Source organism: Macrobrachium rosenbergii, chromosome 30 (assembly GCF_040412425.1).
Source record: "Macrobrachium rosenbergii isolate ZJJX-2024 chromosome 30, ASM4041242v1, whole genome shotgun sequence".
NCBI lineage: Eukaryota > Metazoa > Arthropoda > Malacostraca > Decapoda > Palaemonidae > Macrobrachium > Macrobrachium rosenbergii.
In genome coordinates, this window is record NC_089770.1 from 19,802,081 (window position 1) to 19,820,098 (window position 18,018).

An 18,018-nucleotide genomic window follows, 5' to 3' on the forward strand; every position below is an offset into this window, starting at 1 on the left:
TATATATATATATATATATATATATATACACACATACACATATATAGTATATATGCAAGTGCATCCTCGACTTTTCAGTGCCATTAATGGCAATTTACAGTGCCATAATTTGATGTTGCATCAAGTTACAGTACCGTAAGCGCCTTTGACGACGCTAACACCAAGAATAGGCATCAAGTTAATACTCTTACAGTGCTGTAACTTGATGCAACATCAAGTTATGGCACCACAACTCAAGTTACAGTGCTGTAAGCGCCGATAACTGAGAAAAATTGACTTACGGCAGCAATCAACTAGAACGGATACCTGCCATAAGTCAAGGACACCCTGTATATGTATGTGTATATACATATAAATACATATACATAATTAGTTGCTATATGAGATTCTTATGAATACCTTATTAATGGTTTCACTGCGACTGAGTAATGAACATTCACGTCTAGTCCTCCAGCCCTCTCTCCCTCTACTCTTGCTGAGACCCACATCAGTACAACTAGGTAACTTATTCACTAACTTAGTTCAACAAGGCACACAGGATTTCAGGGAGCATGACCATCTATCCCTCCTTGTCTTGTTCGATAACTGAACATGAGTGGACTGGTCTGTAAGTTTCTCTTTCAGATACAGTAAACAGCCCATATTTGCGGTCTCACGATTCCCGGATTTCTTTGTGGTACGTATCTACACATTATTCGCAGAAAATTCGCCCATTCACGGTATTTTTCACTGAGAAATATTCACTAATTACTGTATTTTCATCATATTTTCATGAGTAAATGCAATTTTTGTGATAAAACTATTAAAATACTCAGGTAATGTTCAAGTTACGATAATTCACCTTACGATAATTCGATTTTGCAATGGGGTAACCAATTAACACCGATAGACCAATATAATTCATAAAATATTTTCAAATTTTGCACGGGCACAGGCAGCAGCATAATCAGGCAGTGAGAGAGACCAAACTACAATAGACAACTTTTCCTCCATCTCTTTATCCCACCTTCCAGTTAAAAAAGCAAAAGAGAATGATAAAAGTATTGTTAGTAACGTTATACTCTTGCGTAAATGCGTACAGCAATAAATAAACAACCGAAAAACTGTTGTTTTGCTTATAACCGAATCGGATAACAGCCATTTTGCTTGTATTTCAACCATCGTACGGTAATAAACAATTACCGTAGTTTATAGCACAAATGACGTTAAGTATAATAGGACCGATATATTTTTACAATATACTTTTATTCGGTATGGATAAAAGATCGTCAAGGAAATATACTGCTAAATTTAAGCTGCAAGTTGTAGCTGAAGCTGAGAAAACAATGTTCAAGTTGCTAATGACTATACAGTACTGTAAATTATTGTGCATAAGCAACATGGATCATAATTAAAATTGGAGGGAAAGTATTTAATTAAAAACTACTGGGCATGAAAGAACACATTACTATTATTTTTACACCGATAACCGATAAATACGTAAAGCTTGTATTATGATGAAATCAAGTGAAAATAGCGAACGGAATCTTTAATTTTTTACACATAACAAATGTCCCCAAACGGCCATCTTCCTCTATTAACGAAAAAATAGATAAATTAATTTCACAATGAGACGTATTTTAGTTATATTTCAACTTAAAAACACTTTGTATAAAGAAAAATAACCTTGCCCCATAAAAACAAATTATCTAGAGATTCATTTACACTAACTAGCAGCAAGAAAAGTGCTCTGAACTGAATTAAATACGGCAAAACAAACACTGCATAAATGATTTCCAAACCAAAACATTGTTCGCTATGACCACAATTTATAATACAAAAGCAATATAAGAATATATACAATATTATTGGATACAGTGAATTAAGGCATAACATCTCAAAAGATGCACATTCGTTATGTTAATGATTGTATAATACGATATGTGAATATAGAGTACAGTATAATGTAGGCTATGCTACCATATATGTATACAATGTACCATACTGTAGGCTAAGCTAATTCTTGTTATTCAATTCCTCTTTGCACTGAATTATCATAAGTCACTTTGCATGAGCCTCCAGAATTAGCTGATAATAATTACTATGTATAAAGTGTATGTATAGAGTACGCTAGGCTACCATAATGTATACACGGTACCGAATACCCTATTGTAGGCTAGGCTAAGTTCGAGGTATGTTTTGGTATTTCTTACGTTTTTTTCCAACAAATGATGGTTTTTTTTGGAACCTAACCCCATCGTAAGTAAGATAATACCTGTACAAGCATTTTTAGTTTGTTTTGTGTTTGTCTGAACTATCAAAATAGGCAGTTCTAAGTGTTTTTAGAAGGGTTCTAAGTATTCGCGGGTTTTAGCTATTTGCAGGGGGGGGGGTATGCATCGCCCACGAATATGGGGGGTTTACTGTAATTAATATTCATAAATGAAAGCCATCTGTATATCGTGAATAAAAGGAAACATTAAGCTGTTGCTGCTGATGTATTCAGTGCTATGTGCATATTTAAGATTATGATGTGTGCATCAAAGCTAAATATGCAAACTTATTTTTAATCATGATGTATTTCATAAACAAAACACCATAACGACACTTCTTGTTTTAGATATTACAAGTAATTCACAGATGATGTGCATACTATTCTGCATACATATGCAAATATCCTAAACAGAGTATTATAAAATTTCACAAAAAAGGATTTACATCTACATGATTTTTTACTTATGCAGGGAGCTTGGAACAAAACCCTAGCCCAAGTGGGGACCAACCGTATTCTTTGACTGTCAAGGATGCTACAAACTTGCCTCTGCAAATTAAATCTGTGGTTCATGGAAAACAGAAGTTGGAGAGAATTCCATACACTGAGAAAAACTGATACCCTTTACAACAGTACCAATGTCAACCAACAATGTGACACGAACATGAATCCAAGACACAATTAAGTATAAAATCCAGTGATGGGATGTCAGTCGCATTGTAACTCTTCAGGTATATATGTGAAACTAATATAACATAAATAAAGTTGAACCGAATTAATTGTATCTTTGAATTTCCTTATGCAGGTTAATAACTTTTAACAAGCCTATCTCATCCTTTCATGATAGACTGAATCAGTCTTATACACAATTGCAAGGGCTTTATAAACAGCAGTAAGATTCTATCTCTGCCTGCACTTTCCTTGATTCCTAAAATATCTTTTTTAAGAAGTGGTCTTTCAAAGGTATAGTGTACAAGTTATTTCCCAAATAACATCCAACAGCTCATGAGGGATTATAACTTGGTCACAAATTAAGATGATCTAAACTCAAGATAGGAGTGTACAGCATGAAAATTACCAGTTAAAGAATGGAAACAAAAACATGCATACACAAATCACAGGTTAACAGTTATCAGCTGTAACTCATTAAAAAAGCTATCTTGCACCTCAAAACTGACCTGCACTTGCCAATGGAGCAGAGAGATACAGGATCTCCAACAACAGCAACCAAACTTTGTGCTCTAGTAATGGCAGTGGTGAGCAGCTTAGCATTTGATAAAAAGCCAAAATCTAATTCATCATCACCTGCCTTGCAAGTGTGTCTTGTTCGGACAGTTGACAAAATAATAACTCTAAACTGCTTCCCTGAAATAATCAAGAAACAGAGTTTGTATAAGAATGAGCCATTAGATTTTATATTGACTTACTAATAGCATTAGAAAAATCCACATAATGCTCTTAACTTTCAGAAAATGTAATCAGGCATTTAGAACTCGAAATTTTTTCTCCCAATATAAAAGAAATTAAGATAAAATTTTGCTTAATAATATCTCTTTTTGCAATCTTTATGATGTTGTTCCTTACCAAATTATAAGACAATTTGTATGCCACCTCTATTAACAAAAATCAAGGATCAGCATGAAAGTGGATTCAAGGGGCAATATCACCAGCTTCTAAAATCTATTACCAATAAATAGCTGAAAAAGTTATTAACTGCTGACATTACAACAATCTGAGATGCAAATATCAGCCCTCAAGATTTTGATGACTTCAAATGATGTCATCAATAGAAAACTCTTGGATTAATTCAACTAGTCATCTAAAATTTTGGGGGATTCCTTTTTTTTAGTATAATAAAGAAAAAATTAAGCTTCTCTACTTAACTATATAACAGTTCAGTGTATTTGATTTGCCACAGGCAAGTTCTGGGACAATACCCCCTCCCTATAAAGTCTCTATCATTCATTTTACTTTCACTTTTTATTTACTTTTTCATTTAAGAATAAAAATAATGAACGAGCACAAAAATATTGGAAATTGTTATGAGTTTTTCAATATGGTCAACATACCACACCAGTGAAATACTAATGCATGTTTTGGTTAAAACTTGCCTGCGATTACAAACTAATATTTTAATATGAAAAAAACTGAGTACCTTGTACATTTAACACTCTTTCCACACTGATCTTATGGTGCTTGCGCTTTCTCAACTCTGCTCTTATCCGAATCATCTGATCAGCATAGGGTGTTACAACGCCAATAGATCCTTCAGCAATAGGACCCCATTCTTCAACTGGCCAGTGTTTGACAATTTCTCCAACCTGCTCGCATACCTCATACACCTGGAAAAAGAACCCAAAAGTTTTACTGCTAAGTTATGGAAAAAGCACCTGACTTCCTATGTACCTTCATAAATCATCAGGAGACACACTGTCTAACTCCTATGTCTTGCACTAATCTGGCCCCACAACAAATCTTCCAGTTACATGACTCTATTGATAATTCACTGGTTTAATGTACCTACTCCACAACACCAATAAGTCAACAATTCTGAAAATTTCTTCAAGAAAATAATAACTAAGTTCTTCAAATTTTATCTTTGTATTTACCTTTTACAAATGTCTTGAATAAATTTAATATGTAATTTTAACTAAGTCCCGCAAGCCCGGGCAGTAGGTGTGGTTCAAGATTGGACAAACCTATTCGTGTATGCCTTCCCTAAGTTTCCACTGTTGAAGGGGGTCCTCTAGGGTTGAAGACTACCGGGAACTCCACCATGTATCTAATCGAGCTTTGGTGGCAATGGAGGCATTGGTTCCCAGTCCTTCCACATATCAGGAGACTTCCTAGGCATTACCTTCATAAACAAATCTGCTTCATCAGGCGGGGACAGGGGAGCTTTAGAGAAATATTGAAATGCTTCACCTAACCACATGCAAACTGTTGTCTAGCTCCTCAGCTCCAGAGACCTTTATAAATCATCTAGGAACTCTTTCCTAATGACAAGGGGAAAGTCCGCTAAATTTCTTGTTCAGTATTGTGGGAGCTGTATAGATTATGGTGCAAGTCCAGGGGCAGTCCAAGTCTTCGCATCATTATTAACAAAGTACAGTATAAGGGACTGAACTTCTTGAGAGATGTCAAAGGATTGTCCGTTTCCTCCATCAAGGCTATAAATCCATGCTGACTTATGCAAAACTATTCACGTTTTTCAGCTGGAATGCTGAAGGTTCTGCTATGCCAATTTTATGGATCCTAGTCATTGGCTTAAGGCTCTCCATAGAGAGGCTTCTCTCAAGACTCTTTCTTAGTTCTGGTGGCAGTGGCTTCAGCCAAAAAATTAAGTGGGTTACATGTGATATAATCAAGTGGTGTTCACATAATGGAGCAGAACTATCTTTTTTATTGCACCCTTCCATGTCAAGACCAAAGTTCTTCCAAGAGTTCTCTCTATCCCTGCTTTAGAGACTCTGACTCCTGAGGAAGGAGAGCATCTTTGATGCCCTGTTAGGACTATAGGTATTTATACATCCCATCTTAACCGTTCAGTAAGCAGTGTAGGAACCTATTTTGCACCATCAAGAATCCTTAGGTGCCTGGGTCTTAGAATGCCATGGCTTTCTTTATTAATCTTTAATCCTGGAAGCACACCATGCATTGTCTCCAGAGGACTGTCCCCTTTTGAAGGTGAAGGTTTTATCAGCATCTCTCTCTAGACTGTCAAGTCTTGGCAGCAAAGTGGAGATGTTCACTTCTAACTACTTAAAGCCGTCTATATTCAGTAGGAAGACTGCCGTACACCAGCACCCATATCGCAGTTGTGGCAGGGGAGATTGCTCTTAGTCTTCCCCTTATGTGAGGAACCTTACATATTGGAGTTTGTACATGGTAATATCATACTCTACTTTTGTTTTGATTATGGTATTATGCTTAGTTGTAGTTGCTTTGTTTCTCTTAGGTAAGGACAAACAAAGTTCATTAGAGTAAATAATGTTGGACTTATGTTGCAGAGCCATTGCTCCTTATTGGAGAAAGCTACCTGAGCTGATCAAGAACCACCTTTTTTCAGGTAAGATTGGTGGCGTTGTTTACGGATGATGTTTTGTTCTTTTAGCTCCCATCAGCTCTGCAGGCCTAAGGCACAGAGGCCAAACTTGTCATTCTGTGTTGCACAATCTCAACCAATGGCTATATTCAGAATCTACATTCCACCTCCTTGCAATAGTGGACCTCACCTGATGAAGATCTTCATCTGACAAGAACTTGCCATAGGATTGTATGCATCAGGGAAGCAGTGATATGGATATTTCTAATATCTGATAATTTAGTTAAAGGGAAATCTTTTACCATCCTCCAGCAATCAATGTTGGAGTCAGCTAAGGATAGAGGGTAGGTTTCACCACAAAAATAATTATTTTTATGATAAAATCAACTTTTCAGGTACTTACCCTCTATCACTGAGATCCCTCCCTCCTCCCCTCTTAAGAGATTAAGAGAAGGACAACCAAAGCATTCGCTGTCTTACCCCCACCCTCCAAAGGGTGGGGTAATTACTGGGAGTGTTTGTTAAGGATTGTTTCAACTTTAACACTTGTCAAACCCATGCCAAGTAGCTGCACATAAAGCTAATGATAGAGGGTAAGTACCTAAAAATTGATTTTATCATGAAAATCATTATGCTCACACTACAAAAAGAGAGCAACCAATCCTAAACATGAAGTAATTACAATATGCAATATACATGCCAAGATCAACCAATCAAGGTACCCAGGCAGATGGATCCCAAGTGAATAGGCCAAAATGGACACCAAACTGAACATGAAGGTGAGCACCTGAAAGGCAGCTGGAAGTCTGAAGCACAAGGCCTTGAACTGGAAGACAATTCTATTATAGATACAGATGTACTTTTGAGAGTTCTGATGGGTATCTGGAAATTAGCCTCGTTAAGGCTCATTATGCATTAAGTCACCCTGACTGTTGAAAACCAAGCCAAAAGCAAGGTTTTCATTATGAAGAGTGTCTGACATACAAACTCATCCAATAGAGAGAGATCAGTGACCCCTGTTGTCTTTTCCAAAAGGAAAAGCCAGCTGTAGAAGTCTGGAGAGATGTCATCAACAGCTTCCAGGCCATTCTCCAGCATTTTCTGCACCTCTACTTAGCAAGCAAGAGCCGTAATGGATCTTTGAAAAAAATCAGCTGGGAATGGGACCATCTGTGAGACAGAGAAGGGAGTCAGTCATTGAACAGTCAATGAACATTCTGAGGGACAGAGACTAACCAAGGCTCCACCCACTATCACTGCTCCATTGCCCAATGACACAACAAGCATCACTCAACTTACACAGCACGAGGGTTAATTGCCAGCTTCAGAATCCTCTTCTTTTCTTGTTCCTCTTGCCTCCCTTCTGAGCCAAAGTTTGGGAGGCTCCTGTTCCTTCAACAAGGGAAAATGTAGCTAAGCACCTGATCGGGCTTTAAAGGGGAGCTGATTTCTACCAAGGCATATGTTGATGATATAGCAGCCCCCTGAAAAGATTTTAAAAGCAAATAAAAGGTGGACAATAGTCATGAGCATTACACCTCCATTCTACCAATGCGGCCACAACAATGCTTTTTGAAAAAACGAGGCACCCAGCAATAATTTGTTCTGTATAGAAATTTCATATGGTCAGCACCCAGCAATAACTTTTTCTGTACAAACATTTCATATGGCCAAAACCAGTCATGAAAACAACCCACTAATGGCACGGTGGCACCTCAAGATAAGGTTTATCCATGGGTTTGCAAACTGTTGTGACAAGATCAGTCTTCCTCCTAATACCAACAACCTTTGGAATTTCTTCTTTCTCTTCCAGGACACACAAAGGCAAAATTAGCCATATGTTTCAACATAATTCTAACCATGAAAATACCTAGAGTGCAGCCATGGAAACTGACTCCATGGCTCCCACTTCAGTGGCTGAGAAAAAAGTTCTTTTGAGCAAAGGCATTCCATGGGAAGGCTGCGTTCACCCGGAAGGGGGTAAGTCTCAATGTCCCCTGGGACATAATATCTCTGCTGTCACATCAGAAGTCAGGAAAGCAGCTTGGATAAGATATTAGAAGACAGGGAGTTCTCTGGCCAGAAATCAGAGTCCACCTCCTCCAGATCATCCATTACAAGCACAGACCAGGGCAACCAGAAAGTTGGAGATGACCTAACAAAATCCAAGGCGCACTCAATGGAGGATACAAAGTGCAGAGCAAGGGACCTTTCATTCACAAATAAGCCTTAAGACCTTACAGAAGTTTTCTCCAACCCAGCCTGTGACAGTTCCAAAGAAAAAAGACCCCCAATTCCTACAGGATCTGCTGCCAACCAAGGACCCTTGACCACAGCAGAGGGGAGAATGTGGTATCCCAACCTTGTCTACTCCAAGGATTATAAATGTTTTGGGCAAGCACCAAACACCAAGTCTCAATGTGAAGGTACCAAAGGAGACTCAATACAACCACCTTCCCCTAGAACCAGAAGTAGAACCAGCCAGGCTGGCACCACTAACCAATTTGGGTGAGCAAGAGTGCAAACTACCTGTCCTTGTGAAGCGCTACTGAATTATAGCTGGTCACTGCCAGCCTGGTCTGGCATGGTACTGAGCACATTATGAATGAATGATGAAATTTGTGGCAGTCTGGGGATCAGTCATGCACATGTCCTGGGGCATACCAAGCCAGCAGCAGGGAACTAGGATGATCAAAAGTCGAGGAAAATCAGATTCTTCCTTTCTTACTTCCAAAGTATTAGCACAGGAAGAATCAGGGTTGGTCCTTCTCCCAAGAGGATTGAGCAGGATACTGAATATTATTATGCTTGTGCTGTAGTGATTGTTCATGAGCAAGCTTGCAAACCAGTCCATCCTCTCCACTCATGATTACTTGACCTCATGAAAAGGTGCAGAGATTGCTATCGTTCTCAGTATGAAAGCACTGTACATAAGAATACTTCCTAGCTTTCTTCAACCTTTCATAGATCCCAAAAAAATGACATTTTTATAATAAAATAAAGTTTTATATATACATAAGCATAAACAGAATGAGGTTATCTGCTAAGTCGTTCCTAGTATTGCTGTTAGTGGGCGGTACTGGTCACCTGCACTAAACAATTGGAGCATTATCGTGAATTTTGAATTTAAGCTGTCGTACTAGTTAGAAACTATAGCTATGCAATTACTTGGTAAGTTACTTACATAAAAGTCAAAGACATGCAAGGATCCTTAAAAGGAGCAGAGTTGATGCATGAGCTACTGAAGGAGCAACAGAAACAGACGCATCTGCTCAGATGAAAGCAGATATTGAGCTCTTGGTCAAGTGCCCCAATATGGACAGGAGGGATGGATCCTCTGTTAACCTACCCAACTCCTCCTTCTCATCTGGTACCTCATAATAGTCGATGCAGGATTATAGACAAATTCAATGGAAATGGAGGGCACAGCCAATGCACTGTCCAAATTCCCCACCCAGGAACCATCCAGATTGGTCACCATCCAATCCATGTACTCGCTCATTGGATCAACAAAAGAGAATAGAGAAACACCATTCCAGGGCTATGATCCCTACATAGCAAGGGGTTATTTTAAAAGGCTGAAGGATATGACAGTGAATTACCCTCAGAAGACACCGATGGGAGCATCTTTGGCTGCTCCCTCCTAAATATGGGTAAGTGACAGAGAAAGGCACTAGGCTGCTGAAGGCTGGCATACATTCCTGTTCTTTGCAAAAAGAGCAAACAGAATGAGGGTAAACAATAAAAGGTAACATAAACCTTCAACACTCTGTTCTACCAAGAATATCTTTGCAGTCCATCTTTGCAGTCCTTTTATACAGGAGATGATTCAGGTACCATCATAACCAAAATCAAGATACAGGCCAAAGTCATCGATAATTGATCAAAAAAGACATGATATGTTTCATTAACCCTTAAACGCCGACTGGACGTATCGTAAGTCGACTAAAATTGTCTGTCGGGTGACGAGTGGACGTACCGTACATCGGCTACAAAAAATTTCAACCTTCGGTCAACTTTGACTCGACCAAAATGGTCGAAAAACGCAATTGTAAGCTAAAACTCTTACATTCTAGTAATATTCAATCATTTACCTTCATTTTGCAACAAACTGGAAGTCTCTAGCACAATATTTAGATTTATGGTGAATTTTTGAAAAAAACTTTTTCCTTACGTCCGGGCGATAACTCGGCCGAAAATTTCATAAATTCTTTCGTCATTTTGTCGTAATTTTTGCACCGTTTTATATTAGCCATTAGATAAAGTTTTATATATAAAAAGGTGCGCAATTTCATGTAAAATACAACAAAAAACAACCCATGGTTATAGCTTTTATCATTTTGGAAATATTTTCATATAAATCACAATAAGTGCCAAAATTTCAACCTTCGGTCAACGTGGACTCGACCGAAATGGTCGAAAAACGCAATTGTAAGCTAAAACTCTTACATTCTAGTAATACCCAATAATTTACCTTCATTTTGCAATAAATTGGAAGTCTCTAGCACAATATTTAGATTTATGGTGAATTAAAAAAAAAAAAAAAAAAAAAAAAAACTATTTCCTTACATCCGCGTGCGGTAACTCGGCCGAACATCTCGGAAATTCTTTTGTCACTTTGTTGTAATGTTTGCACTGTTTTATATTAGTCGTTACATAAAGTTTTATATACGAAAATGTGCGCAATGTCATGTAGAATACAACAATAAATAACTCATGGTTGTAGCTTTTATCAATTTTGAAATGTTTTCATACAAATCACGATAAGTGCCAAATTTCAACCTTCGGTCAACTTGGACTCGATCGAAATGGTAGAAAAACGCAATTGTAAGCTAAAGCTCTTACATTCTAGTAACATTCAATCATTTACCTTCACTTTGCAACAAATTGGAAGTCTCTAGCACAATATTTCGATTTATGGTGAATTTTTTAAAAAGCTTTTTCCTTATGTCCGCGCGGTAACTTGGCCGAACATCTCAGAAATTCTTTTGTCACTTTTTGTAATGTTTGCACCGTTTTATATTAGTCGTTACATAAAGTTTTATATGTGAAAATGTGTGCAATTTCATGTAGAATACAACAAAAAATAACTCATAGTTGTAGCTTTTATCAATTTTGAAATATTTTCATATAAATCACGATAAATACAAAAAATTTGACCTTCTGTCAACTTTAACTCGACCGAAATGGTCGAAAACTGCAATTGTAAGCTAAAACACTTACAGTCTAGTAATATTCAATCAATTACCTTCATTTTGCAACAAACAGGAAGTCTCTAGCACAATATTTCTATTTATGGTGAATTTTTGAAAAAAAAAAAAAAAAAAAAAAAAAAAAAAAAAAAAAAAATTTTTTTACGTCCGCGCATTACGATTTCATGCATCATTTTGTGATATTTTCTCTGTGTTGCTTTGATTGTTTTACAATTTGTTATATACCCAAATCATTGCAATTTAGTGTACAATACAAAGAAAAAAAAAAAAAAACTCATTAGCTTTAACCATTTTGCTCACAGCGTGATTTGTATACAATTATATATGAAATTTTTTTTTCGTGCTCATATATTTCAATATTTATATATGATAATGATATTTTTTTTCATTTCTGATGGTTGCATACTAAACTTCAGGCAATAACAAAAAAGGAGCCAAAATGAACTCTTAATCTTAAAAACTAAGCGTGCTGTGATTTTTAAAAAAACTTTTTCCGCTTCAGCGCTAACTCCCGAACGCCGCCGGCATACGGCAGACACTTTTGTAAATAGAGGCTCGGCATTTAAGGGTTAACAAAGACATGATATGCTTCATTAACAAAAGCAGTCCAGCAGACCAGTCTCCTACACCCTCACTCACCTCCCACTAGTTAAACTGCCTTGTGGACCCAGCTTCAACAAAATCTTTTGCAGATGGTATATCCATATAAAAGATGAAAGTTTGTATGAACAAAAAGTGTTTCTGGATAAAAAAAAAAAAACTATCTGTCCTCTACCTACATATCACAACAACCTAACACACTTCATGCTCCTATGACTGGGGGCCTCTAAGGAACTGCTCTATAAAATGATGTTGAAACACCTCTTGAAAATTTCATGAATCATATAAATAAATAAGTAAAAAGATATTAATATACAGGCAGTCCTTGGTTATCGGCGGGGGTCCGTTCTGAGGGTGTGTTGATAACCAAAAATCGCAGCTAACCCAAATTTGGTGATTTTTGTGCTTATCAGCGCCAAAAAGTGCTGATTTTCAGTTACCGGTGCCTCTGTTAGGCATATATTGGCACTAATACCCAATTATCGGAGCCAATAAGCAGAAACCGGCAATTTTCTGCACAGAAATCTGTCAATTTTCATCACTAAACAAGCTCCGTAAAACTGGATCGCCATTAACCGAGCCCGCTGTTAACCGGGGACTGCCTGTACATGGTATATTAATTATATCAGACCTTTGTAACAAAATACTTCAAGACACTGATAACTTTCAACCTCTCACACCTTACCTCTGAGTTGTTATGGAAGGCAGTTGAATTTGGATCTTGAAAGTCCTCTCCTCTAGCAGTAAAGAAAGTCAGTGGGTAAAACTTTGGATGAGCAGCTTGCTTTCCGCTCGCAATTAAACGTCCCTCATAAAACAGATCCGATGTATACTGAAAAAGAAAAACAGATGAACCATTACAAGACCTGGAACACTTGATATAAAAAAACTACATTTTTATAATAAAATAAAGTTTTATATATACTTACCAAATAATTACATGGCTATAGTTTCTACTTTATGCGGCAGCTCAAAATTCAAAATTCACGGTAGCGCTCTTTTGTTTTGGGTGTAGGTATACTGCCCCACCCACTTTCAGGGAAGAATAGGTACAACGTAGCTAAAGAGCTCTATTCGTTTATGCTCTATGTCCATGAGAGGGGAGGAGGGAGGGCTCTGATCATGTAATTATGTGGTAAGTATATATAAAACTTGATTTTATTATAAAAATGTAATTTTTACATAAGTAACTTACCAAATAAGTAGATAGCTGAATCCCATATTGATTGGAGGTGGGATGAATGGACATAAAGTACCCCAAAAAAAACCCTGATATGGAGAAGAATTTGAAATAGAAAATTAGCTAGCATTTTGAAAAGCCTGTTGTAACCTTACCTGGTGAGGGAGCAATGGCAGACAGGTACTACCTCTGGTTGAAGCGCCTCTTGACCTGTAGCGGCGTGGCAGCAGAGCCAAGGGTCGCCTCTACTTGAGTGGGTGCTTTGCAACTTAGGAGGTTATCGCAGGTTGCCAAAGCTTACACTCCAAAAAGGATGCATAAATAATGTGTATACACCATGCCAGCTGCAAAGAATGGACTTAAAGTACTGCATTTTTCGTATACCATTTCGATATCCTGTAGGTAAAACACAGCAAACACTGACTTGCACCTCCAATATGTTGATTGCAAGATTGAAGAGAGAGACAGATTACGTCTGAATGCCAAGGACATAGCCATTGCTCTTATTTCATGCGCTTTTACTTTAAATAAGGGTAGTAAATCGTCCTGAACCCCTGAATGTGCTTCCGAAATCACAGATCTTAAAAAGAATGTTAATGCATTCTTGGACAATGGATGGCTGTGGTCTTTCATGGAGCACCAAAGATTTGAGGAGGAACCTCTAAGACTTTTGGTTCTTTCCAGGTATACTCGTAAGGCTCTTACAGGACAGAGGACTTTCTCTTGATAGGATGGACTGAGTACTTCGGACAGGCTCGACTGAAAAAGAACGTGGCTAAGGGTTAGTCGGGTCCTCATTCTTGGCCAAGAAGCCCAAAATCAGAGAGTATACAGTGTTGCCTTGAGAAAAGCCTACCCTTTTATCAATGGCTTGCAGCTCACTAGCTCTCCTAGCTGTAGCTAAGGCCATCAAGAATAAGGTTTTCTTCGTTAGACTGCTAAGTGAGGATGACTCCAAAGGTTCAAACAGTGGTCCTGACAGCCATTTAAGGACAACGTCCAAGTTCCAAGTGATTTCTGAATGTTTTGCTTGCTTCCTAGTACTAAAAAACTTTATTCAATCACTGGTGTCTTGATCTGAAGACATGTCCACTCCTCTATGTTTGAATACGGAACTCAACATCGCCCTGTAACCCTCGATGGTAGATGTTGCTAGTCCTTTTGAGGTTCTAATATATAACAGAAAATCTTCAACCTGGTCTAAAGATGTCTGAGAAGAGGAGATATCTTGCTCCCGGCACCACTTCCAAAAGACTGTCCACTTGGCTTGGTAGACTGCAGCAGAAAATCGTTGCCTACACTTAGCAATAGCCTCTGCAGCCTCCCTTGAAAATCCTTTCGCTCTGACAAGCTCCCTAACAGTCTGAAGCCTGTCAGAGCGAGAGTGGATAACCCTAGATGGAATCTGTGAGAGTGCTGCTGTTTGAGATGATTTCTTCTCTAAGGAAGTAGCCTTGGGAAATCTGTCAGTAGACTTAGGAGATCTGGGAACAACTCCTTGTGCGGCCAAAAGGGAGCGACTAGGGTCATCGACACGTTGCTGTGTGTGTGTGTTGAACTTTTTCAATATGTCCCTCACCATGCTGAAGGGAGGGAAGGCGTAAAGGTCAAGATCCGACCAGTCCTGCAGCATGGCATCTGTTGCCCATGCCTGCGAATTGGGAGCAGGGAAACAATACAGAGGAAGACGATGGTTCCTTGACATCACAAACAGGTCTGTCGACGGCTTTCTCCACAGCTTCCACAGGTTGGTGCACACCTGTGGATTGTGTGTCCACTCCGTCAGTAGAACCTGCTTGCCACGACTCAATTTGTCCGCCAGGACGTTCATTCTCCCCTGAATGAAGCGGGTCACCACTCAGGTCTTGTTGCTTAGTGCCCAAAGTAGAAAATCTTTGGTCGCTTTGTAGAGCGATAAGGAATGAGTCCCTCCTTGGTTCTTGATGTAAACCAGGGCGGTCATGCGGTCCAAATGGACTGTCTTGTTGAAAGTCTAAAATACTGAAATGCAAGATGAATAGCCTTTAATTCTTTTACAGTGATGTGGAGGTTCCTTTTGGTTGGAGACCACATTCCTGAAACCTCCATGCTGTTGAGAAGAGGCCCCCAACCCAGATCTGAAGTGTCTGAGTATAACGTTAGGTTGGGGCTCATTAGAGCCAGACACTTTCCTGGCATAAATCTGTCCTTCACCAGCCACAACCGAAGGTCCTCTTTGATCTTGGAAGTGATGTTGAAGATGAACAAATACGGGAGCGACTTCCTTTGCCAACTGGCCTTGAGGCAAAATTGCAGCACCCTTGTGTGTAGCCTGCCCAATGGAACAAACTTCTCTATGGAAGCGAGGGTTCCCAGGAGACTCATCCATGCATTGGCTGAGCAGGAGGGGTGAGATATGAGGTCTTGGACTTTTCTGGGACAACTTCGGATCCTTTGCGGGGACGGAAAAGCCCGAAAACTCAGAGAGTCTATCACTATCCCCAAATATAGAATAGACTGAGTCGGGACTAACTTAGACTTCTTGAAATTTATTAAAAGTCCTAGATCTTGAGCAAGTCGAAGTGTTTTCTGAAGGTCCTCCGCAGCACTGAGATCTCGAAGGGGAGCGTAGGAGCCAGTCATCGAGTTACAGAGAGATGTTTATTCCCATGAGATGTAACCATGTTGCTAGGGGGGAAAAAACTTGAGGAGCCATGGAGAGGCCGAAGCACAGTGCCTGAAACTTGAAGACCCTGCCCTAGAACACAAATCTCAGATGCTTCCTGGAATCCAGGTGAACTGGAGCGTAGATGTACGCATCTTGCATGTCGATCGTGACCATCCAGTCTCCCTGGTGGATGGCAGACAATACTGACTGGCTCGTTCCCATTTTGAACTTCGTTGTTTGAACGAAGAAGTTCAGGGCACTGACGTCCAGGACAGGTCTCCATCCTCCCGATGACTTAGGAACCATGAAGAGGCGGTTGTAGAACCCCTCTGTGTCTACATCCTCGACTACTTCCATGGCTTTCTTCTTGAGTAGAGCTGACACTGCCCGATATAGGGCTGAGAACCTCTACAAGCCTACTGAGTAGGCAGTTAAGCTGATGGGAGAGGTTACTAAGGGAGGTTTCTCCCTGAAAGGGATTGCATAGCCCTCTTTCAAGACCTTCAGTACCCACAGCTCTACATTCCTGTTCTTCCACTTGGTCCAAAAATGAAGAAGTCTTGCTCCCACTGGAACACAGAGGACAGATACTCACTTTTGAGGTGCTGACTTGTTGACAGGTTTCTTGACGGGTCTGGGTGTTCTGAGGTTAGATCTAGGCCGGGGCTGGAATCGACCTCTATCACTTCAATAGGGCTCTTGTTGCAAAGGTGAAGACGTCCTAGCAGATGTGGGAGTTGCAGTGGCTCGTGCAGGGAACCTACTCCTTTTGGTGGACTGCCAGAGAAGGTCCTGAGTCGATTTCCTCTGGAGCTCTGCTGATACACGTTCCAGGGTGTCCTGCGGGAATAAACTGGTCTTGTTGGGGGGGGGGGGAGAGAAGAACGCTGAGATGGGGTGACTCCCTTCACAGTAAACGAGCACCACAAATGGTCGCAAACTCTTGCGCACTGTCTATGACAGCTTTATCAACACAAAGCCAGAATTCCCAACTAGTCGGACACGAAGAATTCTTGAAGAGTTATATAGTCTATTTTCCTAGCGAGAGCCCCAACGGTCCAATCCAGAAAACTGAAGACCTCAAAGACTAAAAATGTCTTTAATAAGATGGTCTAACTCCGATGCAGTAAAGAGAATTCTGGCCGAGGAGAAAGCAGAGCGATGCGAAGCATCTATGTTACTGGAAAAGTCCCCTTGAGAGGAGGCAGAAACTCCCAAGGACGGCACTTCTCCATTTGCATATGACAGATACTTCTGCTGTATCAAGCAAGAGGATGGCGTACAGAAAACCGCTTTCCCGACATCTCTCTTTTCTGATAACCAGTTGTCAATACGGGCAAAAACTTTCCTCGAAGATGAAGAAAGAACCACACGAGGTAGCCTGGCAGTGCCTGGAGGTTGTCACATCAAGGAGGCTGACCTGGTGACAAAGGGACAGCTGGAGAGAAGAACGAAGGTTAGCAGATCAGGAAATACCTGAGTAGCGCCGAATAGTTTGACGTAGGTTGTTCCTCTTCTACTGGTTCCTTGGCGGAGGAAATGGGTGATCTAGGTGGGTCTGTGAGTTCTTGAACTACGGGAGCTGGTTTCTGGAGAAGGCTCAGAACTTTATCTAGTCGGAGTTGAAGCGGCGCGAACGAAGGGTCTTGGACAACTGAAGAAAACTCACCTGAAGTATCAGGTACTGGAAGCTCTACTTGTGGGACCACATACTTGCTCGAAGGTGGATGAACTCAAAGGAAGCGCCCACAGACAATGGACGCTCAGGCACTGGGCGCCCACTCGCTGTCAGAGCAGACACAGAACATTTCGAAACCGCGCTCGGGTGATTTGATGTCCAAACGCTGGACATTCATACAAAGGGTCTTCCAATTCAGAACGATCGGACACTGGGTCCCCATGAACTGGAAATGCAGACACTGAACACTCATGCGATAGGCACTCAGACATAATGCGCTCATACGATGGGCGCTTGGACACGGGGCACTTAAGACATGAGAGCTCAGACACTGAACGATCCTCTAGTGGTTGCTCATACACAACATTATAAGACTCTGGACGCTCCGACACTTTGCGTCGATG

The 18,018-nt window shown here is 40.0% G+C and overlaps 1 protein-coding gene across 4 annotated transcripts in view; it reads right to left on the bottom strand.

Moving 5' to 3' along the window:
- Helz (Helicase with zinc finger) overlaps positions 1–18,018 on the bottom strand; it is a 90,120-nt gene that overhangs the window by 29,540 nt on the left and 42,562 nt on the right. For all 4 annotated transcript variants that reach the window (XM_067131968.1, XM_067131965.1, XM_067131966.1 and 1 more), the window contains exons 5-7: positions 12,795–12,941; positions 4,407–4,593; positions 3,430–3,616 (exon numbers count right to left, since the gene is read on the bottom strand). In XM_067131968.1, the coding sequence (XP_066988069.1) occupies positions 3,430–3,616; positions 4,407–4,593; positions 12,795–12,941 (521 nt within the window). The remainder of the gene's footprint in view (positions 1–3,429; positions 3,617–4,406; positions 4,594–12,794; positions 12,942–18,018) is intronic.